General features: G+C 45.3%; 1 protein-coding gene across 14 annotated transcripts in view; it reads right to left on the bottom strand.

The window, feature by feature from the left end:
- Nucleotides 1-26,999, bottom strand: part of SEC31A (SEC31 homolog A, COPII coat complex component) — a 46,511-nt gene continuing 19,512 nt past the window's right edge. For 3 of the 14 annotated variants that reach the window (XM_082050817.1, XM_082050827.1, XM_082050823.1), the window contains 15 exons: nucleotides 24,400-24,475; nucleotides 23,642-23,820; nucleotides 21,602-21,728; nucleotides 20,728-20,873; nucleotides 18,533-18,706; nucleotides 17,803-17,976; nucleotides 15,278-15,370; nucleotides 14,488-14,617; nucleotides 13,143-13,454; nucleotides 9,044-9,091; nucleotides 7,494-7,552; nucleotides 5,111-5,383; nucleotides 4,409-4,528; nucleotides 1,438-1,509; nucleotides 1-594 (listed from right to left, as the gene is read on the bottom strand). In XM_082050817.1, the coding sequence (XP_081906943.1) occupies nucleotides 415-594; nucleotides 1,438-1,509; nucleotides 4,409-4,528; nucleotides 5,111-5,383; nucleotides 7,494-7,552; nucleotides 9,044-9,091; nucleotides 13,143-13,454; nucleotides 14,488-14,617; nucleotides 15,278-15,370; nucleotides 17,803-17,976; nucleotides 18,533-18,706; nucleotides 20,728-20,873; nucleotides 21,602-21,728; nucleotides 23,642-23,820; nucleotides 24,400-24,475 (2,163 nt within the window). In that variant the 3' untranslated portion in view covers nucleotides 1-414. Of the gene's footprint in view, nucleotides 595-1,437; nucleotides 1,510-4,408; nucleotides 4,529-5,110; nucleotides 5,384-7,493; nucleotides 7,553-9,043; nucleotides 9,092-13,097; nucleotides 13,455-14,487; nucleotides 14,618-15,277; nucleotides 15,371-17,802; nucleotides 17,977-18,532; nucleotides 18,707-20,727; nucleotides 20,874-21,601; nucleotides 21,729-23,641; nucleotides 23,821-24,399; nucleotides 24,476-26,999 lie in introns of all 14 variants that reach the window. The other 11 variants (XM_082050825.1, XM_082050828.1, XM_082050820.1 and 8 more) reach the window with 8 other exon arrangements.

Below are 26,999 nucleotides of genomic sequence, written 5' to 3'. Positions count from 1 at the left end.
TACGATCAGACTCTTTAATCTGGTGGATAAGGAACAGTGGGGCAGAAGGGAAGACTGTTTTAGGGCCTGATACACAACCCATCTTGTTTTAACATGTATATCTGTTATTAAAAGCCACTGTTTAGCAGTATAACATGCATCTAAAAACTGACAATATGGGGCGTTATCCATTAAATACACTATTTGTAAATAAGAATCATTAGGGATGGGAAAAGGATTAAAATAAAAAGAAAAGCACCAGGGCTCCACGGCTCTCCTAGAAGGAAGCATTTTGCAGGGAGAGTGCAATGCCATTTGTCAGCGCTCTACTGTGACATGCCATAAGGACTAGCATTTGGTCCATTCCTGTGTTTGCCACAGAAGTGCACTTCTTTGGAAAAGTGACCGTCAAGGCTTTGCAGACGCAGGGTTACTTCAGACACCCAGCTTATTGGCCTGGGTGAGGACAACCTTCAGAACGGGCATGAAAGCAGAGGTCTCGCTGAAGTTGCTGGTGCTGACGATGTGTGTGTGGATGTTCAGTCCTTCCTGGTAGTTGCGGGTTTCGATGCTCTTCACCATGTTGTGCAAACCACTAATGATGGTTGGAGAGAGCTGCAAGGAAGCCAGACAAGACAGGTCAGCAGAAAAAAGAAACATCACTGTGTACACTAGTGCTAGAATAACAGAAATCCTTTGGCCCTCAGGAAGGCGCAGGAAATTTGTTCCCTTCTTTAAACACAGCTATCTTGAAAGCTGCACCACACTGGGAACAGTCACTGCCAGCCCCTGGATGCGATTCCCTGAGGTGGGAGAGCTGCTGTGACAGACTGCGGCACATGAAAAACTTACTGAGCTCTGGGTTAATGTTAATTGTTCAGCAAAGATGGCCTGAGGACAACAAGATTAGAGCACTCTAATCCTATGGCACTAAGAGATCTAAGCCCAGTCCTTTGTTCTGCTACAAGGCCTCCTGGAAGGCTTTAAAAAAATTACCAGATCTTCAAAAGTACTTGCACATCTGCCCTCCAGTGAAATCAGTGAACCTCCAGCATCTAAATCTGGGTTTTTTTTTGACCCCAGGCTGCATGTCCCTCACAGTCCTGGCAGGAAAACTTGCTGTGCTGGCTCATTCTGCCAGCAGCTGGGGCAGAAACCCTCCTGATGCATTCACCCAGTGCCTGCTGCAAGGAGCTCTGCTCTCTGGCTCAGTGCAGCCCCTGCATGGCACCATATGACCTCAAAACACTGTCAAGTCTTCACAGGCACTTGGGGCCAAGCACTCCACTGCACCATTTCTGGGAAATGCATGGAAACATACAATAAAGGGATTCAAAGAATGCTTGCAAAGAAAGAACGAGCACGTGCTACACATTGCAGAAGGGTTCACACCACTGATGAAGTTCTAGGCCATACCTGCAATGTTTGACTGGGGAAGAAAATGCAAAAAAAACTTACGGTCTGTTCCCTAAGTTTGTCATATAGAAACTCCAGACGTTTATTTGCATCATCTAGTTTCCTCTTGGTTTGCTGCAAGAGAGAAGAATATAATTAGAACACAGTGCTTTTACCACCACCAGACTGATCTGCTATCACTGCAAAGAAGTCCATATAGCACATGAAAATCCTTGCTCAACATTTTCCTACCACATAATTTGAATTCTTTGCTCTGTACTTTTCATCCCTGATTTTGCCAGGAAAGACCAAGTGATAAGACTGTAGATCTCCACACGTAACCGCTGTAGTTCACTACAGCGAATAATAAACTGTAGAGGTGCATACCAAAACCCATTGGTATTAGCTGATATAGAAAGAGACAGAATCATGAATTGCGCTAGGAGTTCTTTCTCTGTGGTTCACTGGCAAAGCATAATGATATCTGAATGAAGTTATTACTGGAATCACTTATCCAGCAATGTCAATGAGAGCTTAAGGGCACAAGCAGTCACTGAAGTCCAAGTATGTACAAGTCAGTCATCATTTACAGCAAATCCTAATTATATTTTTCATTATGTGATTGGTAAAGCCAGGAGGATTTTTGTGTTTATTGTCAACAGAAAAGCTAAGAGCCTAACCCAAACTGCCTCTACACATCTTTCATGCTTCCATGCTTTTATATAAACCACCCTTTGATGTAGCTGAGATTATTTTGCTACCAAAGGCTCTTAAACTAACCCCAGTATATTCCACCTGGAATGCCACAGCAGCTGCTGGAGAAATACATTTTTTATCCATTTTTTTTCTTTTTAAAAAAGAAACAGTTACAGAAATAGAAGATTTTGCTCCAGAATAATAAAACAGTAATAAAGCATCAAGGTTATAGTTAGAGAAGCACAAAAAAAGGTGGCCAACAGCAGCAGAAATGGAATCAGCACACAAAAGTATTGGAACTTCCTCCTCAATCAGTGTGCAACACCCCTCCATCTTTAAGTTAGGATAGTACCATTTCTCCTGGGAACTGGAAAAGTTTCCCTGGATTAAATAACTGGCAAGAGAAAATATAGCCTACAACAATGCTCTGGCTCGGATGTGAAGAGCAGGTGGCTGCCTGCTATGCTAGATATTAGGGAAAGCTGTTTGGACAGTCCAGTGCACAGCAGAGAACAGAGCTTGTAGGTCTCTCAGGCCATGTGTGGAAAACCCCTCAGCAGTAGTTATGTTGTCAAGGAATGGAGACAAGTGAGGAATAAGTACCCCAGGAGGAGCAGATAAGAAACTGGCTAATTCCTTTGGTCTGTAACTCTCTCAGATAGATGAGTTTGGATCATTTGTTTCAAAACCTGTGAAAAAACATAAACACTAGTTTCATTTTACAAATGGCCAACTAGGGCAAAGAGGAATAAACTGTGTTTAGTGAACAGCAAAACGTATCTCCAGTCAAAGGAAATGAGGTGGAAGAAGTGCAGGTTGGCTGTTCTCCTCACTCTTTGCTTCCTGTTCCAGCCCCTAAGCAGGATCTCTCTTCCTGTTCCCATTTTTTCCTTTGGAATGTAATAACTGAGTAGTGTCTGTGTTTGTTCTGACAGTAACTGCTGTATACAGTCAGGACAGCATCTCTCAGCTTGGAACACTTGCTCTGCCTAAGAAAATCAGAGACTAAACAAGAAGCAAGCAAAATGTTTTGGCAGAGAAGAAAAGCAGTGGCTGGGTGCAGATGTGAACCAAATGCTTTTGCCTTCCACGTGTGTCTCGGAGAAAAGGCACTTGGAGGAAGAAAAGGTCAAAGAATCCATGCAGTATCCGACTTCTATCCTTGCACGCTGCAGCCCAACCTTTAAAGAAATGATTTTAACCTATCAAATGCTACTGGAGCTTACGGGGCCTGTCCAAAGAAAGGTCTATGGCCTCAAAATGCATCTAGAACGGAGTGTGTTGGCGAGTCCACCCCGAAATTGCCAGGCTGAGACCCAAAGGGGAAAGAAGGAGCAAGTACATGTGAATGTCAAGTCTAAACTACAGAGCCACCTGAAATGGTGGAGTGGACATAGCAGAGGAGTGGCATCAAATGCTCAATATTCATCCAGAGCCCTCAGGCTGCTCAGCTCCCAATTGCTGTAACAGGAGCGTGAGTTCGTGCTGCTGACCAAGCACGTTTAGCGCACAAAGCTCTCTGTCCATCATCCACCTCTCAGCATGTGGTGGGCACAAGCTTAACAGTCAGCAGCTGGACTTTAGGGCAGCATGTTATTTACTGACCGCTGGAAATAAACAGGAAGCTTTGAGATGGGTGGCTTATTTACCAAGCACTGACTGCCACAGGAAAGGTTTTTGCTATTGAGATCCCGTGGTCATGTTAAAGCTCTTAACTTTCCATTTCTCTACTACTCATGTCCTTTTGAAATGAGTTTGTTAATCAGAAATCACAGATCAAAATCTGAGGCATGTACTCACATGTATGAGCCTCAGCTCAGACCTGGCATAATACACCAGCTGCTTCCTGCTCTGAATGATAAGAAGCAGTTGAACAAATGAACAAGCAAGCCCCTCTGAACATCTCAGCACAGGGCATGCCCTGTGCTGACGGGAGCAAGGACAGCCCTTTCTAAAGGCTTTCGCTTTTTTTTTTTTTTAACCATCAATATCAAAACCTCAACTGTAACCAAATCCAACCCTCCTCCTTAGAAGAGAGCAATAGAGTGGGCTGCAACGGGTTAATTCCCTGCCCATAAACAGCACCATCACGCTCTATCCATGCTACAGGCTATAAGGACCAGAGGAAAAGTCCTCAGGCAGCTGGGCTGTGCTCTGGCCCCAGACTGGCACATCCTTTGTGTGTGTAGCTTTTCTATGCATTGCTTGTGGCTTTTCTGTGCATTTCCCTTAGAAGGACAAGCTATCTCGGGAGAGGCTGTGATGGCTGGCTGTGCTGCAGGTACCATGTGCATTCACCCAAACACAGGGGTGCTCTGGGAACACCCCAGAGACCTACCGGATCGGAGGCAGACAGCAGGCACCTCTGGATAAGAGCTTCAAATGTTGTCTTCAGAATAAGGTGCTCCTCGGGGATGGGCTTCTTGGTAATCTTCTCTGTTGGCAGTGCCTGCACGTGCTGAGAAACAGAGAGCAGGTGAGGGTTTTCCAGGTCACTGTGACCACATGTTGTTTTCAACTAAACCAAGCAGCATTATTAGCCAGCTTGGCACAGCTCCTGCTTCTTCCCTGTGGCTGTGTGGAGGTGACATTATCAGCATCCTCTGGAGAGCTGTGAAGTTGCAGAAGGAAGCGGCTTGTTGGTCAGTACTGACTAGAGGATTGAATGCAAAGAGGTAGGGTCTAGGTGATTACAGTAGCAAAATGCCAGCATGGTGCAAAGCTAGTGACTAAAAGTGCTGCAGTGCATTTGGGAGGTACAAGAAATGCCTGGCCAACATGATCCTGAGCCTGCAAGGCTCCACTGACATACAAACCACTACTATAACACTGGCCCAGGTTGCCCAGAGAGGTGGTGGATGCCCCATCCTTGGAGACATCCCAGGCCAGGCTGGACAGGGCTCTGAGCAACCTGATCTAGTTGAAGATGTCCCTGCTCATTGCAGGGGGCTGGACTAGATGAGCTTTGAAGGTCCCTTCCAACCCAAACTATTCTATGATTCTATGAAATGAAAAGTGTGCCATGCTGGGGCTACCTTACCTGGATGGCATTGCCAATAGGGGCCCCAGGGGCCCCCTCCGTGCTGGGTTTTGAGACAGCAGGTGGCAGGATGCAGGGCCCCAGGGGCTGGGGAGCAGGTGGGTAGCCACCTTGCAGCACGGGCTGGCCTGCGGGGACATGTGGAGGCTGGAAGCTGAGCGTGCCCACAGGTGGTGCCGGAGCCAGAGGCTGCTGCATCTGCGACTGTGGATCCGCTACCGGGTTCATGATGGGGGAGGTGATGGGAACTGGGGGCTGGAAGTTATCAGGGACCTGGAGAAAAAAAAAACCAACCAACCAAACAAAAAAACAGTTTATTTATGCTGTTGTGGCTGCAGCATGCGAAGCACAACACGCAGCTGCTGCAGACTTCCCAATCTGCAGCAGTTGTGAGCTCTGCTGAGCAGATCACTGAGCCCCCAGGACAGAGAAACAACAGGGGCAGGCAGCAGACGATTGCACTCTGACTACACAATCCATTGCTTCTGGCTGCATCTGGATGGCAAGAAGGCCACTGGGCAGTAATATCCCCAGTGTTCCCAGTCCTGGGTGCTCTGCTGGGCACAGTGACCTCAAATCAGACCTGCCTTCCCCTTCCGCTAAGGGCACAAACCAGGGGTTGGGCAGACCAGCGTGAAGAGGACAGTTGCACTAATGAAAACTAACCCACACCTACATCTGTTCTTACTATTGGGTCATTATATCTAGATTTGTGGGTCTTATTTTCAAGGGTACATTTTTTTCACGCAGTACATAGCTCACTGCTAGCAACATGCACCAATAAAGCTCCCAAAAGCCTTTCAAGCTTCTGGCAGGTTTGCGCTAAGACAGATTATAAGCGCATTCCAAATTCATCCCTAAGCATCTGCCAGTCTTTACACAGGGGCACTTCGGAAACATTTGCTAGAGGAAATAAACAACAAAATGAGCTACTGACCACTGCTATGTGTCATACAGGAATCCAAACAAAAGAAAGAGCTCCCATAGGAATGTGCACATTTCTTTGGGTGTGCATGGCAAAAAGGAAAGATTACAGAACCCTGACTGAATGATGCCAGAACTAAGCTAGTGGTTTGGGACAGCAAGAAAAATATTCCAAATACACCATCAACAAAGTCAATAATAAAAGCAATGACACAGCAGTAAACTTTTGAGTGGTGGCTAAGTTCTTAGGTGGAAAACAGTTACAAATTATGCTGTGGCTTGAAATGCAAGATGGCTCTTCTATTTTGCAGTAGCCCACGTGGTGAGTCATTTCATAATTTCTTAAACCACCCCCTCATACAGTGGACATGAGGGAAACAAACAAACAAACATTTCTGGCAGAGGTTTGCTAAATATTTAACAGGGAATACAACACACACAACTCCTCATTTAGTAAGGAGCCAACCCTCACGCCCTGGCTATGGCAGAAATTCTGACTGTGACACATGTGCAGAGCAGTAGCAAAAACTCTGCAGAAAGCTGCTTCTTGAGCTCTCAGGTCCAACAGTTATTCTCACTGACAGCTCTCCTCCTCTTCCTGAGAGCCTGAGCCCTTGAAGGCAGCGCACTGGCTGCTGTGTGACAAACGTCGCAGCACTGGGGCACTGAGGAGCACACAAAGCACCATCCATCCTCCAAAAGCTCAACTTGAACTGCAGCAACCAAAACCCCAAAGTTGAAGGGAGACTTCTGCCATCACCCAGGCCACATCTTGCCTGCTCCAAGTTTTTTTTTTCTCTCCCCACACTTTATACGCTCCAGATTGTCTCTTACTTCCCAAAAAGTACCAGACTCAGAGAGCAGCTGATAACACCGCCTACCGTGGAGATATGCAAGACTAAAGTGGCACCAGGGGATGAAAAGGCTCCCTCTGCTCTGTGCCAAGCGTCCCCACTTGTTCTGTCCTGCTGCAATCTAAATCCATTTTACAAAACTACATTGTCTCCATCACAAAAATTGTCTTACTCTCAGCATATCTCTCAGGCTCAGACCCCTAATCAGGATAAATTGCTTTCAGCTCCAGCAAAGGCTGTAATCTGTAACAATTTGCATGGCCTCATAATTTCATGTAAGTATCATCTCCTGCAAAACTCATCTGCTTTACTGCAGATTAAAATAGCCTGAGATATTTTCTTTCCCCAAACCAGGATCAATGTTGTTATAAACAACCGCAACTTTAGCAAAAAGCCACCATCTTTTTAGAGGCTTAAATATTTTGAAAGAGAGAAGTCATACTGGAGAAGCACAACAGCAGTTTCTGCTCATGAGGCACAGCTTTTGTTTGCTGCTAACCCTTCTTTTTCCTTCTCCTGCCAATGAGTTTCCCAGGAGCAGCTCAAGTTACTGCTTTTCAAGCGGTCAGCACTCAATTGTGTCGAGACAGGATTTCCTAGAGTACCTTCTTCTTCTTGGCAGCTCTGTTCAGGGCAGGAGGGTCGTTCCAGCCATTCTGAGGCCCTGAAAGGAAAACAGAGACCTTAAGTTCCTTGGAGGAGGGCAGGGTCTTGGCAGAGCCTGCCCACTTCTCTGCCCTTCCCTGGGGGCCAGAACAGGCCCTGTGCCAGCCAGAGCATCCCAGCACCTCCACCATTCAGCCACCAGACCCTCTGGGGTCTGTGCCCACTGCGCAGGTTTGGCATTTGTTAAGACAGCTTCACACTCAGCAGGATAGGTTTCTCCCACCCATATCAGATTAGAAGAAATTAGAACTGTTTTCCCCCAATGCCATGATCACCATAAGATTATAAACATTAATCAGCAGAAGATATGTCAGAAATCACAGGTGAATAAGAACATGATTAAGCTGCACCCATTTCCTGAGAGCTGCTGCTGCAACTGTGTGTTGTGATGGATTTATATGTGACAGTAAGATGTGTTGCCCAGCAACATGACACAGAGAGAAGAGGCATAAGAGACATCAGGAGCCTTAAACATTTGAGGCCAGATTCATCCAGCAGCTCTGCAGACACAAAGGAGCCATTAAGAAGCCCCTGCCAGCATTTTTACAGATGCCTTGTGTCCCAAAAGCAGAGCTGTTGGAGCAAGGTGGCAAATCCAGCTTTTTCATGAAAAAATTGATTTGAAACTGGAAGCAGCATGGGGGATGTCTGAGCAGATTCACTCTGAGTCTGGGGTGTTGTTCTGTACCAAACCTCCTTCTCTTCCAAGCAAGCTTGCTCCATGCAGCTGCAAGATTTGGACACCAAAGCTCATGTTTGTGCATTAGAAACAGTTTCCATCTCACCACAGAGCGCGTGTCACTAGAACCGCAGCATTACAGCTCAGCATCACTGCGGCCTAGCTGACTAGTCAGGATTTATTGCATAAAGCCACAAAAAGCCAACAAAACCAAATCCCCACTCAATGGACTTTTTCACCACAGTGTTTCTCACTTAGCAGATGATGGATGCACCTTAGGCAGCAGAGCTTAACATCACTGCAGAATTTGCTCAATTTATCTGAAATTTCATCTGCCCCTGAGCTTTTTGTTAAATAAGTTCCACATCCAGAGCATGTTAAAGGGGTAAATGAAAAAACAATTTAAAACCCCTTTCACTCACAATTTCTTTTTGCCCAAAGGCAGCGCCATTCCTGACAGCCCTGTACCACATGGGCTCCTCTGCTCCTCAGCCAGAATATCCATTCCCAGAGTATTTCTGATATAGGAAGTCTAACTTCCGCAGTGCTGACAGCGGTAATACACTAAGAAAATCTCAGTTATTGCTGTTAACTTCCTAGAACAATTTGCTTTAAAAAAGGAAAATCAGCATTTGTTTCTGTGGTTAAAAACTCCAGATATGTTGTTATTTGTTTTCACTAAGGAATTTAAAAAATTATTTGATTAAAGTGTAATTGGCAAACAATGTTCTCTGAGGAACACATACATTATTGATATCTGTTCAATTAATTTAATCTAGTGGCTGTAATTATTTTCAGGTTAGGTGGTACCTAGTTCACCTGCCGAGGAAGAGGCCTGGTCTTGAGGTGGTAGGCTTTCTGCAGATAAAATGCAAAGAGAACTAAAAAAGTATTTTCTTTGCAAGAATAAAACACTCAGTCTGTAACAGTTTCATTTCAATAAGCACAAATAGTTGGAAGAAAAAAATACTTAACCTAATTACAATGACAATTTAGAGACAAGTCATTTGTCCAAACCACCCCATGGAATTGCTTTGTCTGCCTTGCCTGAAAAAAAGCCTGCTGCTCTTCCCATGCAGTAATCGGTGTTTCTAGTCATTTCTAACAAATGTGGCAGAGTCCTGACCCACTTTCTTATATCTTCCAGTGTGCTAATTTTCTATTCCTACCAGCCAGCACAAACAACACTGTTTCTTGATGGTTTTACCATTCCAAAAAGCTTTTCAGGAGATACTTCAGGTATTTGACTTCAAGGTAGACATCAAGTACTTTCCCAAATCAAGGCACTCTCTCAACTGCATCCAGCACAGAAAAAAAAAAAAAAAAGGGCACGTTCACACGGGAGCTTTACACCCATGTGAAGAGACATGTTGCCTGCTCAGACCGAGCAACAAATCCAAATGGCAAACCACAGCCAACACAGCCTTTGCTGTTTCAGAGAGAAGAAGAACATCAGGGATGAGATAACTCCTGTCCTTGGGGTTCACCTCATGCAGTCATAGTTCTGGTGCAAACCTTTCCCTTAGCTCAGAATTTCTCTATCACAATTTCAAACAAGATTCAAGACTCTGAGAGTTAAAACTCTCTTGAAAGCAGGTTCCAATATCTATCAGAACACAAAGTGACATAGGTTGAAAATGAAATTAAATGTGGGCTTTCTTGCTTACTGGAGCTCCAAACGTGGCTTAACATACTGATATTATATACCTTTGCAAAAAATCAGAAGATACTTATAGAACTGTTTCTTTTGTAAGTGCATCTTTAAATCGAAACCAGATGAAAGGCCAGCTGTTTTTCAAGAGTTCAAATTTGAGATTTTTTTTTTTCCTTTTTCCCTTACCTTCACCTTTTAATGAATTTGCAAAGTAAAGCATGAGGTTCCGAGATTAGATCATCACCACACACAAAACCATACCACTTCAAAGCCAAGATCAGCATCACTACATGCTCTGCGCTGGGATATTCAGAGTTAGAGGTGACATCTACTTCTGGCTGCAGATTTCTATGGTCCTACAGGATCTTACGCCAAGGCGCCCTTCACTAAGCAATACAGCTACTCTGGAAAAAATGTTGGTGGTTAAGCATGCACACTGTCATTGCTATATTTACAAAGCAAGATTTTTTTTTTTCTTCTTGTATGTTTTCTGAAAAGTGTAACCTAAAAATTGGAAGAGGACAGAGAAAGCTCTTCAGATGCCCCTTATATTTTGTCCATTGTTCTCCAGCTGCAGGCACCAGTTGCCTGCCAGCATCCTGCCTGCATGAGCCACCTGGCCCCAGCACATCCTTGTGCCCTGGAACCCACTCTGGCACATCAGCCAAAGGTTGGCATCTGCCAGGCATCAAAGACAATGCCCAAGTTTAGGTTCCTGGAGGTCTGACACTTCATACTGGCTGCCTTCACACCATGCAAGGAGCACTGATAGTTCTCAGAAAGCTTTATAAAAAGCACAGTATGGACAGCTTTAAATTTTGAGAGGAAATCTGGCAAGGCAATGCTGATAACAACTAGTTTGCTTCTATTTTACTCTATTACATTCTTAGGGACATGGCTCAGTGGTGGATTTGGCTGTGTTAGTTTAACAGTTGGACTTAATGATCTTCAAGGTCCTTTCCAACCTAAATTATGTTTCTATTTCTCCTATATTAAAATGACATAGTGCTAGACTACTGTCTACGTGGATAACACCATTTTATAAACTGGACAGTCTTATCATTAATGTCCCTAACTTCTGTTGTCCAGAGGCTCACCTGCTCTGAGCATGCCACAACAACTGTCACTCCACTGTTAGTGTAAGGAACTTAGCAAGTGACAAATCTGAAGTGCCTGCCAGTGATACAAGTACAGTAGTAAAACTGTAAAGAACAATTTTATTGTTCCTTGCATTTATTCAGGGGTGCAGAAGCTATGCTGTCTGCACTGTAATGTGCTGCTTCACATCCCAGGCCTAGAACCCTATCCAACAAGTTTTCCTCTGCTCAGTTTAAAAATTTCTCTGGCTTAGAGATAGAAGTTTGACATGCCCCACAACATGGGGTCAGGAGGGGTCACACTGCAGCATCTCCAAGAACAGAGATGACACCAGTCCTAATTTTTGACACAGCAAAATACCATTTCTCCCTCAAAAACGAGTGTCTGTGTGAAGGCAATGCCAGGCTCAAGGATGCCAGGAACACCTGCTGTCCTGGTTTTGGCTGTGATAGTTTGTTTTCTTCCTAATAGCTGGTATAGCACTGTGTTTTGGATTTAGAATGAGAATAATATTGATAATGCACCAATGTTTTAGTTATTGCTAAGTAGAATTCAAGGACAACTTCTAAAGCTGCACCAGGTGCACAAGAAGCTGGGAGAAGAGACAGCTGGGACAGCTGACCCCAACTAACCAAAAGGATTTTTGATACCTCATGACATCACGCTTAGTATGTATTTTGGGGGGAAGAAGGTGGGACATTCAGAGTTATAGTGTTAGTCATCCCAAGTCAGTGTTACATATGATGGAGCCCTGCTGTCCTGGGGATGGCTGAACACCTGACAATAGGAAGTAGTGAATGAATTCCTTGTTTTGCTTTGCTTGTGCACATGACTTCCGCTTTACCTCTTAAACTGTCTTTATCTCAACCCATGAGTTTTCTCACTTTTATTCTTTCGATTCTTTCCCACATCCCACTGGAGGGAGTGAGTGGCTGCATGAGGCTTAGTTGCCACCTGGGGTTAAACCATGACACCTACTCTTAGGACTGCTGCTGCCAAGACAAAGACAATCTGCCTTTTCTGCATTACATCACCCCTAATAGACTTCTAAAAGAAAAGGGGGAATCACAGTGGGGTCCTTAGGGCCTGTCAGCAGAATCTGCATCCCTAGAATATCCCTCAAATCCCACCTAATATTCCCTCTGCTCCGTACTCCCAGATCTGGACCTCAACAGCCCAGCTGGACCATGTGGATGTGAAGGACGTTTATGGCTGGGTTTAGAAAACGACTGCTCATCCTTCCCACACAGCCTGACATATAGGATGCTGTTGTGTCACAGGTTGCTAAGTGAAGAGACAGGTTTGTTATCCCAAGCAAGGTCACTGCCCCACAGCAAACAGTTATGTCCAAGCAGTCACAAGGAGACATCAGCCCCATGCTCTCTCACCATGAGTGCCAAGACATGCTCTTATGTGGCAGCAACACACACATGCTTTTGACTAACATTCAAGAGACACATAAAAGCATTTCTAAATCACTTCTCATCGTCTTTTAAGGCATTTGCAGCTACAATAAATCCCATCACACTAAGTGGTTAGGGAAAAAATAATGGAAGGGAGGTGATACCACAGGAAATGTTGTTTGAATTAAATAAGTTGTCAATCTCAGAATTAAATTCTGCTCACAAACCAGGGACACAGTGACAAATTACATTTGCAGAATTGTTCTGCAAGGAGAATTGGTATCACCTCTGCAGCAATTAAGAAAACTTGCTCAGTTTTGTATTTTGCTCTCCAGCCACATCACAGGTTTTGGTGCCAGCCTCACAAGGTTAAAATCGTGCCACCACCCATCCACAGTATCCAACAGCCTCACAACAAGACCATGCTGTTGCACCATGGCTCGGGCAAGACAAAAGCTCTGTGTTTGTAGTAAGGTCTGACTTGCAATAAAAAGACGACTGCTCGCACAGTAAGTGCTCACTGCAGCAACACAGCTGCATTATTGCCAGATGCAAAGGGAAAATCGTGTTTTAGAAATGCTTTGAGTGGACCTCTAAGCACAAGCAAACTTCATATGGAGCATTCACAAGGGAAAGTGCATGTTGAACTGAGTGAGTAACAAAGCAAAACCCTCCCCCTCCCTGCCTGCCCCCCTGTCCAAGCGCAGACCTGTTCTCTGGGATGCAGGAAGGTCACTGGTTGCAGGCAGAGTACCTGTTGGTCCAGTAGGTAATGCATAAGCCACAGAAGTTGCTGGAGGTCCTGGCCTGCCATGCTGAAAGGATGTGCCAGAAGGAGAAAGAGGGAAGGAAGAGATGGGATTCAGGCTCGTCAGGGAGGGTTGAGGCTGCCCAGGGTAGAGCGGGGAGGGCAGGGAGTGGGCAGGGGCAGAGGGCAGGTAAGAAGGGGTGGTGTTAGGGGGAGGGTTTGGGTAAGAGGCTGAAGCAGGGACAGCAATAGGCTGCTGAGGCTGATAGAGAGCTGGTCCCCCTGTTCCACAAGGGTACTGCTGTGTGGCCTGATATGCTACAAACAGGAAAAAAAGAGATTCAGTCAGTGAATTCATAACAGAGGAGCAGGTTTCATCTGCCTCTGCTTCCTTGTCCATCTGACCCTTCTCTTTTCCTCCCCTTCCCCCTCAAACCACTCACCTGCCCAGACAATCCTGGCTCCCACAACACTGCCTGTACTTGCATGGTTGCTCAAAGCCTTCTGGGTTGCTTCTGGGAGCAGGGAGCCAGAGAAAGGAATGTCTTGGCTGCAGGGACTCCCATTCTACCCCCTAAACTCCTCTGCCCAGAGCCATCATGCCACTCGGGGTGGGGCTGGGAGGACGCAGACACTCCGGCTGTTTTTGGGACCATTGCAATCCCCATGGTGCCTCTCAAGGAAGGGAAACCCTTGCCTCATGTTGGCTCAACGGGAGAGCCAAGGTCAGGGAACCGAACTTCCAGCCATCTCTGGAAGTGAACGCAAGCTCACACACAGCCTTTCACTGCGAGCCCTGCGCTTATATACCCTGCCTCTTTCTCTGCCCGTGTTCCTTTTTTCCTCCCTGGTGCCAGTGCCTGTACTTCCAGTCTCCTGATCCAAGTGTGTCAATGCTCTGTTCCATTCCTTGTTCAGCCCTACCACTGCCCTTGTTTTCTCCTCATCCCCTTTCCCATCTTGACAGAGTCCTGGATTGGCCCAGCCACACACTGTTGAGTTGGGTCGCTCTTTGCCAGGCCCGTGCTGCTCGTCCAGGACTCACACTGGGGGTTTCTGACCCCATCATGCCCTTGGGAAGGGCCAGCTGAGGAGTGAGTCTAAGAGCTGTTGGCAGACACCTTCTCAGCAGCAGAGGAGACAGTGTCTAACAGAGGGTGCCTGATGTCTAGATCCCACCAAAAAATGACAACCCTCAGATGTCATCTCAGAGGCTTTTTTCCCCCCCCAACTAAGAAATGTGGGAGTGGCTTGGACTGAATCCTCCCAGCCCCACAGAGGGGACTGGTTGTCCCCAAGGAAATGCAGCCTCATCATCTGGGTGGGAGGGAGTGGAGCTGCTGCTACTCACTCTGTGGGTACGCTGGCCGTGGCCCTGCTTGCGAGTACATGCTGTAATTGGAAGGTGTAGCTTGCTGCGGGGGTGTGCTGGGATTAACGGCACCTGGCACGATAAACCCTGGAGGAGGTGGGTTGTCTCCCTGTGAAAAAAAGAATGCAGGAAAAAGGGGTAGGGGGAGATAGGATGTAGTCAGCAATGGTAATGCAGTGCTGAAGCAGAACCATAACAAAATGATCAGTTCTCATTTCAAGGCCTGAAACCACATTCCTTGGAAGAGCCACTGGCACAGGGGCAAATGCCTCCAACAACCCCAGTGCCTCACGGTGCCCAGTGTGACACTGAAAGCAAAAGCTGTATGTGCAGTGATTTCGGCAGCAGCAGAGCAGCACACACCTCCCTGGAAAAAGGAAGAGGTCCCTGCCAGTGCTGCCCGGTACTTGGGCAGACCATGAGTGCCATGCCATCCACACTGAACAACTTAAACATTAACCCTGAAGCTTCTAATTTCCATAATAAAGAGGGAAAGGAAAAGTACGACACTTTAAGTACTCCAGAACAGGGCAAGGGCTGGGCTGTGGGGACTCAGATCACACCAAGCTCCCAGTTAAGGCTTTCCAGAACCACTCATCTGGGCCTTGATGAAAAAAATGCAACAAGAGATGCAGAGGAGCACAACCAGAGCACAAGTGGAAGTTGCTCCTTCCACCTATCTGGCGCAGGCTGTGCCAAGCACAGAGACTGCACTGAGGGACATACCAGGGTTGAGCAGGGGCTCAGAGAGGAATAATGAAGGTTATACCTGTGTGTCAGAGAGACAGCCTGCAGGAAGATGGCTGGGAAGGGCAGTAGGAGTTTTGTTACTCCAGGTAGTGACAGTAGGGGCAATTCTAACCTGAATTGAACAAAGAAATAGCAATAATGGAAAACAAAACAATAAAAAAAGTATAAAGGGTCTTACAAAATGAGATGCAAAGAAGTGAATGCAAAAAGGTTTGCATGCTGGCATTTGTAACACAGCCATAAAAATTACAGACGGAAAAGTGCATTCAAGATAGACGGATCACTGTGCTCTGGAGCTGAGGTGAATTGCAGAGTGAAGACGAAGCACAGCAGAAAGGCAGCTACAACAGGCTGTGGAGCAAGTGCAGTGTTACATGGGCCAGCCAGCCAGGTCTGCCACGACAATACTGTTACAAGTCCTCTTTCATTGCATTTTCCTATGCAGAAGCTCTGCCCGGGCATGACACTGGGCATTACTAACCACACCAGGGAGTTCTAAGCTCCTTTCCTCTGTCTTCCTTTGCCACTCCAAAGCCCTTTAGCTCCGTACAAACATTACAACATTTATGACGGAACATAAACAGAGACCCTCCTATATCTGCAATGTCCCTGAGCAAAGAGAAGGAGTGCTGCCCAGTGGTGGGATGCACATCTCGGGGGTCAGGAGCCCCACACCCCACCTGAATACAGGCAAAGGGAAGGCTGAAGCCCTAGGGCTTCAGTTCGTCAAGACTCCAACCCTGAGCAGTGCTGGGCTAACAGTGCAGTCAGCCATATAACTGCTGTTAATATCTGCGTAACTCATCACTGGGGTAATCTAAAAGATTTTTCCATCCCTTTTCACACGTGTTGTGTGGTTTGTTTTTTTTTTTTTTTTTTTTTTTCAGATGAAAAACAGGGTTAAAAACCCCACACCAAAAAGCAATGATGTTTCAAGTACATGTTCCTGTTTGGGAAAGCAACTAAACAAAGGCTGCCTCAAGCTTGAACAAGCCTATCCACACAATTTCTTAAAAGGGATACAAGCAGAACAAGTATCCTAAGACTCAAATATGTAATTTCTTTCAATTCTGCTTCATCAGCATACCACTGGGCACCTTTCTGACACAGTACCTGTTGGCTTCAAGCCCTTCTTGCTGAGCATGAGGAGCTCCCTAGAAATCCAAGAGCACAGGCAGTAACTAACAGTGTGCTCGTGGGGTTGCGATACACCTAGCCTTATAAACATGTGCAGGGCTTGCTTCGATAATACCTTGATGTATTCCTGAAACAGCAGGAGAAAGAGGGGACTGTGGCTTGAAAAGCATTGCTAAGATCATGCCATCTAGAGGACAGCTGCTCTCTTCCACAGCCAAATGGGAAACATGCAGCATTGCTTCTCAAGGCAATTCATTGGTTACAAGGAAGAAGGTCAAAGACACAGGAGAGAATAGCAGAGTTAATTATTTGCAATGATGCGTTTAAAATCATAGGCAATGGCGTTAGCAAGGTAATTTTGTACGAATGGAATGAAGGTTTTGTCCTTTCTGAAATGTGCCTTGTTAGCACCCTGGAGAGACAGCAAAGGCACAATTTTTGACATCAAGGAGAGAAGATATCCCAACTCCCCCGACTTTTCATCCCTTCTTCCTTCCTGCCCCTATTTTTCTAGCAGGCAGTGCCTAAAGGGCAGCCCTGAGAGCAATATGCCTCTGCTTGTGCCCATCTATGTGTAAGGAGAACACCCGCAGCACTGAAACAGCTCTGCTCTCAGTAAAGCTCAGTCCATAGTCTCCCTGTACAGCAATGCCACCTGAGCTCCAGCACTTTGCTGAGGGATTAGACTTGGCAATGCTCTTGAAGCACACACACAGCCAGGGCTGCGCACTACACCAAGCTCTGATGATGGCCACCGTAGTCTGACGAAGTGTTGTTCTCAATCTAGAGATAAAACCAGGGCATTTGCCTCCCCCAGGTACTCACCAGGTCTTTCTTCTGCTACAGCTGACTCTCAGGGCTCCCTGCTCCTGTGCCAGCCCCTGCCCCCTTACTGCCTGCCAGGAGGTTCAGAGTAGGCTGTAGCCACACCAAAACAAGCCCTCAGTTTGCTATTGCCACGGCTTGGCATCTTCTGCAGCCAACATCAGAGATTCAGCAGGAAAATAATCAGCCCCAGAGGAGGCTGATAAACAGCATGAGCAAGCCCCCAGGCCTGCAGGAATGGGACAACAGACATCAGGGACCATGAGAGCAAGCACAGAAAAGTCCTGCAGTGCTTTCACACAGTCATTCTTGGCACTGCAGCACATTTTCAGTCAAAAGGGGAAAAATCTTCAGACACCAGCCACTTGACAAGGTGTTTAAGAGATGATTCCAGATGAGGAATAAAGGAGGCATCTGTACTGACTGAAAAACAGCATCAATGATTTTCACCGCAAGGCTCTCTGTAGAGGTATGTCACACAGCTCCAGCTCAGATCAAGAGAGAAGAAAAAAAACTCCTCTACCCATCACTCTCCAGAAGCCAAACCACATGACCCCTCCCTGACTGTCCAAACCCATTTACCTGTTGGTAATACTGCTGGGTCAGACCCTGGGGCCCTTGCATCTGTCCAGCCACAGGGCCAGCTCGTCCTTTGGGCACAGGCTGTCTCTCGTATGGTGCCTTGAGAGCCTCCTGTCCCACCGGCAGCTCTCCTTGGGCTCTGCAAAGCCTGTCCCGTAACAGCATGATGTTTGGCTGCAATCAGAAAAGGACAGCAATGGAACGTTAAATGCACAGTTTCCCACCCAGGGCATCTGGCCACACACTGATGAGCTGTCTCTCTCTCTCTCAGAAGCCTGTTCTGCTTTATTTGATCAGAATAAGTCTTTTCCGCATGAGACATGGGGCCACTGTAACTGCCTTGCATGTGCCTGCCTCCCATCATGGGCTCCATTTCCAAGCCATCCTGCCTATGAATACCAAGCTACGGAACACGTGAAGTAAAAAGAAAACAACCAAATGCCAAGGTACGTGTTTCACGGTGTCTGGCTTGCAGCAGGGACAGTTGCTTCTTTAGTGGCCACTGGCTGCAAGGACCAGGCTGTGAAATGAAGAGGGAGAAGAACAAGTCCATGTACTTGTGCCAGCTCAGTGAAGCCAATGCAGGGAGAGGGGAAACAGCCTGACTGTCACATCCTGAGGTGCATTTCAAATGGCAGTCCTGCTGACTAACCGCACTGTGCATAGATCTTTGCTCAAAATGCGCCCGTTCACACAGAGAGAGGGAGAGAAAAACCTGAAAGTCCTGTACCTGGTTGGTGTTGGCAGGGAGGAAGGTCAAAGCTGCAGCAATGCTGCCCTGGGCAGCCAGGAGGTTGGCGTACTGGCTCATCTTCTGGGCCAATAAGGCTCCAACAACATTAGGATCCACAGCCTGGGTGAGCTGCACAGCTTTGCGCAGGATCACCACTTTCTCTATTAAATCCTGGAAGGTTGGGGAGAAAACGAACCAACAAACAAAAAAACAACCACAAATGAGAACAAGAGGGTGACATAGGCCCTGGCTGATGACTGTCATGGAGGGCTGTTCCTCAGGGCAGCCCCGCTGCATCCCTCTCACCTGAGGGAAATCACAGAGTGTTTGGGGTTGGAAGTGACTTCTGGAGATCATCTAGTCCAATCCACCTACTAAAACAGGGTCAGCAGAGCAGATTGCACAGAAATAGGTCCAGGTAGGTTTTGAATGTCTCCAGAGAAGAGACTCCACCACCTCTCTGGGCAGCCTGCTTCAGTTGATCTGAAGCCCAAGCCAAATGCAGGTTTCATAGACAGTTACAGCTACTCTGAAAACACAACTTTCCCAGCACATGAACAACAGAACAGCAACCGACAACCACAACCAAGTGGCTTCTAATAGCAAAGCCAGCTGTGCATCAGGTAGATCTCCAAGCCTGAAGTGCTGCTTTAGTAAACCGTACTTCAGGCTCCTATCAGTACTGAGCATGCTCACCAAAAGAGGACGCTTTCATAAAAATATCTGGTGACAGCCATGAGAGCTGATGGAAAACATCATGCCCATCATCACCATATCAGAGGTGATGCTATTAGTGTTGATGCACTGCACATTTGTTTGTGGCATGTGAGTAAGTCACTTCTTAACCATTTTAACCAAAAGGATCCAACATCTCCCTTGGGAGAGTTGTCCATGGTTTGCTGATGTAACTGCAAAGATGTTTTTCCTGATATTTATCAGGAATACTCCCAATCTTGCCTTCCTTGCACAACTGCAAATACCAGAGCTGGTTTTGGTTGGGTTTCCTCCCAGTGCTAAGTTACAGGAAGATTTTCTGGTAAGTTCTCATGTTTTTCTTATTCTTACTGTATTACATTTGAAGGTACTGCAAATATTAAATTGCCAATATTAACATGCAATCCCTCTTTCAAATCTTACAACAGTTTTAATAAGGGCACCACACCCAAGATTTCAACCATACACCACTAATAAAGACTGCTGACTGTTCAAGAATACATTTGTGTTTTTCCCAAGAAGTCAGTACTTCAGAAAAGGCAGGTAAAAAAAAAAGAAAAAAAAAAAAATCAAGATAACCAATAGCTTCTATCAATTTCAGCAATTCCACATCATAGTAAACTGGCAGCCTAATTATGACTCCAATAAGATTTTTCAATTTTAATGTCCAAGAGAGCAAAGCAACGCAATCAAAATTCAAACTCAAACCAAATGTAAATATGTAATGAAGCCATCACTATCAAGAGACTGGAAAGCAATGGTGATAATTCAAAACTGGAAAGAGATAATAATGTGAAGTAAAACCCACATATTCTCCAGTTCCTTCAACTAACTAATCAGAGACTCACAGCACTGTCAGGTAACATTAAGTACTTTCTAAACTTGGCCCTTCAAAGGCCCCGAACAAATGGAAGAAACTAACATTATACTAGAAAAGAAATTATTCAATAACTGCTTAATCTCTCTGGCATTAATCCTCCTATTCCCCCAACGTATTTGCTACATACAATATATTTGACTGTTGGCAACCCCCTAGACAAAACTCTCACAAGAACCTTCTTCCAGTCTTGTCTCCCGATTTAACTCTTAATTTATTAGATTTCTTCCCCTGAACATCCAAGCCATCTCTTCCCAAAGCAAAAATGTTTAAGTATTGCAAAAGATGCAAGTATTCAAAGCCTCTTCTTTACCAAACCACCCTAAGCCCTACAACTGCCATTTTACACAGGAAGCATCCAAGCAGGACTACTCAAAGTGCCAAACAGGCATTAGGGCCGTTGTGCTTCACAACACATTTTCCAATAGAATATTTATGCATTATTTCCACTAAAACCACCCATTCCAGAAGGAAAAGGCTTGCATCCTGAGATACATACAGCTACCAGAAAGCATCAAATCTCTAAACTAGATCATATGATTAAAGCACCAGATGATCACAGTGTGTTACTTCCAACATCTTTCTGAACAGAATTACCAACCTGAAGGGACAAGGGGCTGTTTCCATCCTGAGCTCTGGTCCAACAAGCAACAAGTTTTTCCACGTTGCCGGCACAAATGTAACAGAGACAAGCCTGCGTCTGCAGTAGGCTGTCCCCCTCGCTCTCCAGTCTGTTGCCCAGGAGATCTAGGAAAAATATGAACAAAGATGCTGCTTGGTGAATCACTTTGGAGATTCCCCCATCCCGGCTGGGGAAGCCTGCAACACCTGTTGTTTCTCTGCTTAGCACAGTAAGAATAGATATGGCCTCTGGGGTCTATCGGTGACATTCTCTGGTGTCTGGCACAGATTATCTCACAGGAGGCCCAGGCACTTCAGAGGCAGCTAATGCTATCACAGCAAAGACTTGTCAAAAGTCTGTAAACCTCAGACAGGTCAGAGGGGACAATCCACTTGCTGACATGAGAAAGGTCAAAAGGCCAGGGCTCAGTTTCTATGCTCTGCTGCCCACTTTTTGCAGTCACTCCTTCCAGGGGTGTGACCTGGGTATGCAACTGGCCAAAGAACTGTAAGCAAAGCCATGATACTGCTCTCAGCTGATGTGTGTTGAAACAGGTCTCTACAACTCCATAGACAGTGGATGGCATCTGAGAGGCACAGGGGTATCAGGCATACAGCTATTGGCAATAAAACTTGCTGCTCACAAAGGTCCCTCTGTGCTCAAAAAGAGAATGTACTGGGAACATAGCATCTCCAAGGCTCCTCTCCTCTGCAACAGGACCAAAGAACTATATTATCCAACAAAGAAGCTAGCAAGGCTTTACAGTAATTTACTGGAAAGAAGACAACCATGGCAAAGTGTAGTTTTGCTGTTAAGCAGAATAAATGACATCTGTTCTGTAACATGTCCTTACCGCAAAGGGCTGCAAACTCATCTGGCCTGGCATAAGTGAGCACAGCAGCCAAAGCCTCTCTCCAATTCTGCAGATCACAAGACTGCACAATCTCCTTCCAGTTCTTCGTTACTACTGCAGTGATGAGCTAGATCAGGACAAAGTCCACAGTTATGGTCTTGGTAGGATTTAGTTTCTTTTAAAAGACACAGTATAATTTGTATCTATTCAAATGTCCTCATTCCCACTATATCCAGTGTCATGGCAGATACTGCACTGCAATTCACCAGCTGCACAAAAGTGTATTTTACTTTAAATGACTTCAGGGAAAAATCATAAACCAAGCTCAGATAACACAGACAGGCCAATTTTTCTTGCCAGAAAATATGTAAGAAAGAATGCACAAATCTCTGTAAGCTGGGACTGCTGCAGATGCTCTTCAGTGTTGTTTTTGCAGACAATGATAACATACCAAGTATTTAGCTGCAGATTTTCTACACAGTGCCCACCAAGGGGTATGAATTTTGTCAAACTGCTTCATTCGGCTTTAATCTCTTGGCCTCAGACTGACCAGTGAGGGGCAGCTGAAAAGGCCGCTGAAAGAAGCTGGCAGCAATATCAGTCTACGCTGGCTGCAGTATCCCTGCCAACATCCCTGCCCTGCACCCATGCTGCCTGTCCACAAGCCCTCAAAATGAAATTCCACTTTCCTCCATCTCAAACTCTGCCTCAAGTTATTTTGCTTCAGATAAAAGACAGACTTGGCAGCTGTGTTGCTATTCAGTGAACAAAGCCTTTGTCCTGCCAAGATTTCAAGCTCAGAAACAGCTGAACGAGCACTAAGCATGCAGCTTGGGACCAGAAGAGAAAAATACACACCTGAACAACAAACGCAAGGTCCTAATTACAAGGTCAACACTCACTCTGTAGCACAGCCACAGATAACTGGTCAGCTCTCCATAAAAATACCTTTTCCCAAAGGATGAACTGCAGTGAAGCAACGATTTCTCATGTGCTACAAAATTCTCCTTCATCTGATTAGGCCAGAGGCAGGGAAGGAGGTGGGGGCATGGGGAGAAATTCTGCAGAGAGTCTTCATAATTGGGACTTTCCTCTTTGCACTTGTGCACCACTAGAAACACAAACTGTTCTTATCTCAAACTGGATTGCAGGCAACGACCAGCAAAATCCTGCTTAAAGAACCCGGCCTGTGGTGCTGCATGCCCTAACTCCCCCAGCGACTCTGCTTTGCTGCCTCCAGCCCTGCTCCAGGAAAGCACTGAAGTACATGCCCATTTTACAGGCTGCCTCCTGCTACTGCATAGAACATCCTTCTTTGACAATGGACTACTAAAAAGTGACAGCGAGCAACTTTCTCCCCTCCTCTAAAAGTGGCCATCCTTGCCAAACCAATCATCCTGTACTCTTCTAAGGCCACTCCTCCTGTTTCACCCTCTTGTTGCTACCTTCTCACGTCAGTAGCAAAGAAGATTTGAATGAATACCATCAGCAATCCCTAGTGCTGCACAAAGCTGAGAAGAATAACAACCAGCTGGCCATAACATGCTGTCTCCTAAACAGGACGATTGATTGACCCTGGGCATACTTAGGTTTCTTCTGTGCGCACAGTGAAATGAAGCATTGGCAAATCTGTTAACACTCATCACAGGCAGAAATTAACACTGCCAGCACTGAGCATGGGTCTTGCGTGACTCTTGAAAAATGCGATGAGAGACAACAATGAAATGTGCACCATTTAGGATATTTATCAGTGAGAATCTACTAGTGTACATGCAACTCTGACACAGGAGACACTTCTGGAGACACTGGAGACACTTCTTCTGTATTAATATTCCAGTAGCGTGCCTCTTCTCTCCTTACCAATGCATTAAAAAAAAAAAAAATAACAGAAATCCCTCTGCTCTGAGATCTTGTGGATAACTTGAATACCATTAGCTTCTCACAGAAATAGACCTATGAAATGGTAAGAAAACTTCTAAGTTACCAAACGGAGTTACCAAAGGCCTACATGCAGTTTGTTTCTTAAATGAAAAAACGTACCCTGGTGATTTTGCTCTGCATCTTAGCAAAGTACTTCTCCTGTGTCCTAGAAAGCAGCTCTTGTCCGCCTGCGATGGCCAAGATAATGGCATCTGCCATGCGGTTATCATGCAAGCAGAGATCTACTGCGCTCTCAAAGTTACCCGTCAGCAAAGCCTGGGTAATCAAACCATCCACATCTGCAATGAGAGAGGAGTGCATTTCAGGCAGGTACTCATGGGGACGCTCAAGTTAATCTCTAGTCTCACAACACGCTATGGTCACAGACAGATCAGGTGGGGCACTGTCATGTATCACTTACCTTGCTGCAGAGCAAGATGCTGGTATATATATCACATCTTTCTAAATAACCTCTGAAACAACTATCCTGCATACAGTGCCAGAAAATGTCAAACCTGAACAGGAGTCAACAGCTTCTGTGTTACTCAAGATCCCCTGGGAGCTTCCGGACAAACAGTGAGGCACTTCATGCCTGATCATGTGGGTTTTTTTAATACCAGAAATCACTCAGAGCAGCTGCATTTCAGCAATGGGGTATAGCAGAGCTGTACACTTCCTTACCTTCCCTAAAGAAGCTATATTTTCAAGGGCCTTGAGACTGGTGTGCAATGAATGGAGTTACAGTGGCAAGTAATGATAATCATTCACTATCTGTGCAGAAACTGCCTTCTCGCCAGAACACCAATATGAACATCAATATTTACAAAGTATCAGCACATACAATAAAATCAACATAAAGGTGGTGTTTTGTTTTTTACCTCCACTAACAGAGATGTTAAATGTCTTCTTTGCAGATCCCAAATCTTCAGTTTCTTGTTTATGCTCTTTTGCCTGCTTAGAAAAAGGAAAAGCATGATTTTTGAGATTATGTAAGCACTTGGAATATACACACACATTAAAAAAAATATGGCTCCTGCACTAGAAGTTAAAGATAGACTTTCAGACTACCAGTCCCCTAAGACATCATTAGCTTAGAAGGGAAGAATATCCCTGTCACTTGTTAAAACACTGTTTCAGCACAGGATAATCAACTTCCCCTAGTGCCCACACAAAGCTCCAAAGTACATTAAGAAAGGCCTGGGCTTAACAAAGGACCTCCAGTGTCTGTAAACATATCATTATAAAAACATCGGTCTGAACATTTTTTAAAATAGATGCCAAGGAGAAAAAAAGCACTGGAAGCCCCAGATTTCCAACCACCGGGGAAGGCTTATGCAAGCACAAGCATGCATACCTAGAGATCACAAATACCAGACACCCAGATCCTGCACAGTGACTTACATAAATGCATCCATGCCCATATACACACAGTCAACTCAAAGCAAAATGACAGCCATAATTTAAAAAAAAAAAAAAAATAATAAAAAAAAATTAGAAAGCTTCTCTCCTCCTCTTTCACCTCCAACCACCATCAAGAACAGTCTACCATAATGCTACCTAGGTTTCACTTAGCTCCACACAGATTTTCAGTTCACCCTCAAAACACTAGGCATACGTCCTAGTTTAACTAAACAAAACATGTGAAAACATGTTTAATTTTGAACACAGAGGTCCAGAGTGGTCCATGTGGACTTAAGCATTTTGTACTCAGTACATGAGTGTGCAGTGGACAGAAGCTGTATTTTTTTAAAAACTCGCCCAGAAATTAAGATAGAGAACATTTCCTGCAAGCACTCGGATCTTGGGATTTCAAACAAAACCTTTCAATAATAATAATAATAAATAATAATAAATAATAATAATAATAATAATACACCACCAAACTAAACAGACACGAGAGAAATCTCTCTCCACTATCAATTTTCACAGCACAGCTTAAGAAGAAATTGTCCCACAAACTGCCTCTTCTGTCACAAGCCAGTGCACTAGTACACATAGCGCAAGTTCCAAAGGCTGCTGAGAGCACCCTGCTTATATGCTGATCACTAAAATTGTACTTCAGAGGATGAAGGACAGGTACACATTCGACCAAAAACAGATATTTGGGATGGGGAGGTAAGTCTGAAACAAGCTTTATGTTTTGCTTCTGAAAGAAGGCAGCATCTGGAAAGCTCTTTTGCTTTCAGATGATGCACAATGTGTGTCTGGTATCAGTCAAGAGCCTGTTGCGACTGCCACAGGAATTGTGTGCCCATCCAGTTACTTATGGCACTCCCTGACACATCATCCGCAACTTCAGGCCAATCTCACAAATATTCACCACCCGAACTGCTAGGTCACGGTCATGTTTGCCTGTGATGTCTCTTCTAGAAGAGACATTTGTTATGAGACATCTAATATCTTCATAATTGCATACAGCAAAATCCTTACACAGTCAGATACCCGTGTCTACCACTACAGCAACTAAAATGAGGGAACAAGCAATCAAGCACCTGACCTAAGGAGACAGCTCTGTTTTGCTGCCCTTAACATGCTATCATAGGGAGTCAACAAGTGCACCACTCCAACATGTACAAACCACTGTTCTCATCTTCACAGGCAACAGCAGATGGGCACCAAGCACAGGTTTTAGCCCAAAACTACCTATGTTTGCTGTGCTAACAGCTCCAATTCTAACCTAAAAAGGTGCCTGAAGGGATGGAGAGCAAAGTAGCCAGCCTGTTCACACAGCCATACTAGAATTTTCAGTGCTATTAAACTCACATGGACCCATCCCCATATTTGAAACACAGAGCTGAAAACAATGCTGCTCGAATGGACAGAAAGGCACAAAAAGCTGTAGGATCCCAAAGGCAGATATGGAACAGACTGCCTGTGATAAACCTGGCTGAACTGTTGCCACAGACGTTCCTAAAGCAGCTAGCAACCAAAGCCCTGATGCTCACTGTTAGGGTGCAAAGGGAATGGATATCACTGTGATGCCAGTGGGAACAATGAAGGGAATGAATACTTCCCGTCTCCTCCAATATCACAGTTGCATCTCTGCAGAGGGTTATGTGCAGAAACAGGGAAGTAATACACTGACAGCTTGGTAATCATCAGCCAGGGATCAGGAAGAAAGGGATAAGAAAAAAAATGAGGAAGGTACTAGAGTTGTGGCAGCACATCATTTAGTATACATTAGGTACATATCAGAGTGAAAACTGTGGCAGAAGAAAGTCCTTGGGTCTGGTGCCAACTGGAGTGTTACAAAATGAGCTTGTTCTTTATTGCCACAAGAATCCATTCATACAATGGCTGAGGCCGATGAAAAACAAAAAAGTCAAGCAACTTAACAAGAGCCTACATTTTACTTGTTCAACTAACTTCTTGTATTTTCATACATCCTCAGCACTAGGAAAAGCCAACAAAATGGAATACTGTTAATAATAACCAAGTAAATACACAGGAGGTAAATGGGGTTAGTTTAGAGGGCAAC

The sequence above is a fragment of the Streptopelia decaocto genome (genome assembly GCF_964273445.1).
Source record: "Streptopelia decaocto genome assembly, chromosome: 4".
In the NCBI taxonomy this organism is placed as follows: domain Eukaryota; kingdom Metazoa; phylum Chordata; class Aves; order Columbiformes; family Columbidae; genus Streptopelia; species Streptopelia decaocto.
Note: the sequence above shows the minus strand (reverse complement) of the source record. Positions and strands in the feature narration are given on the sequence as shown.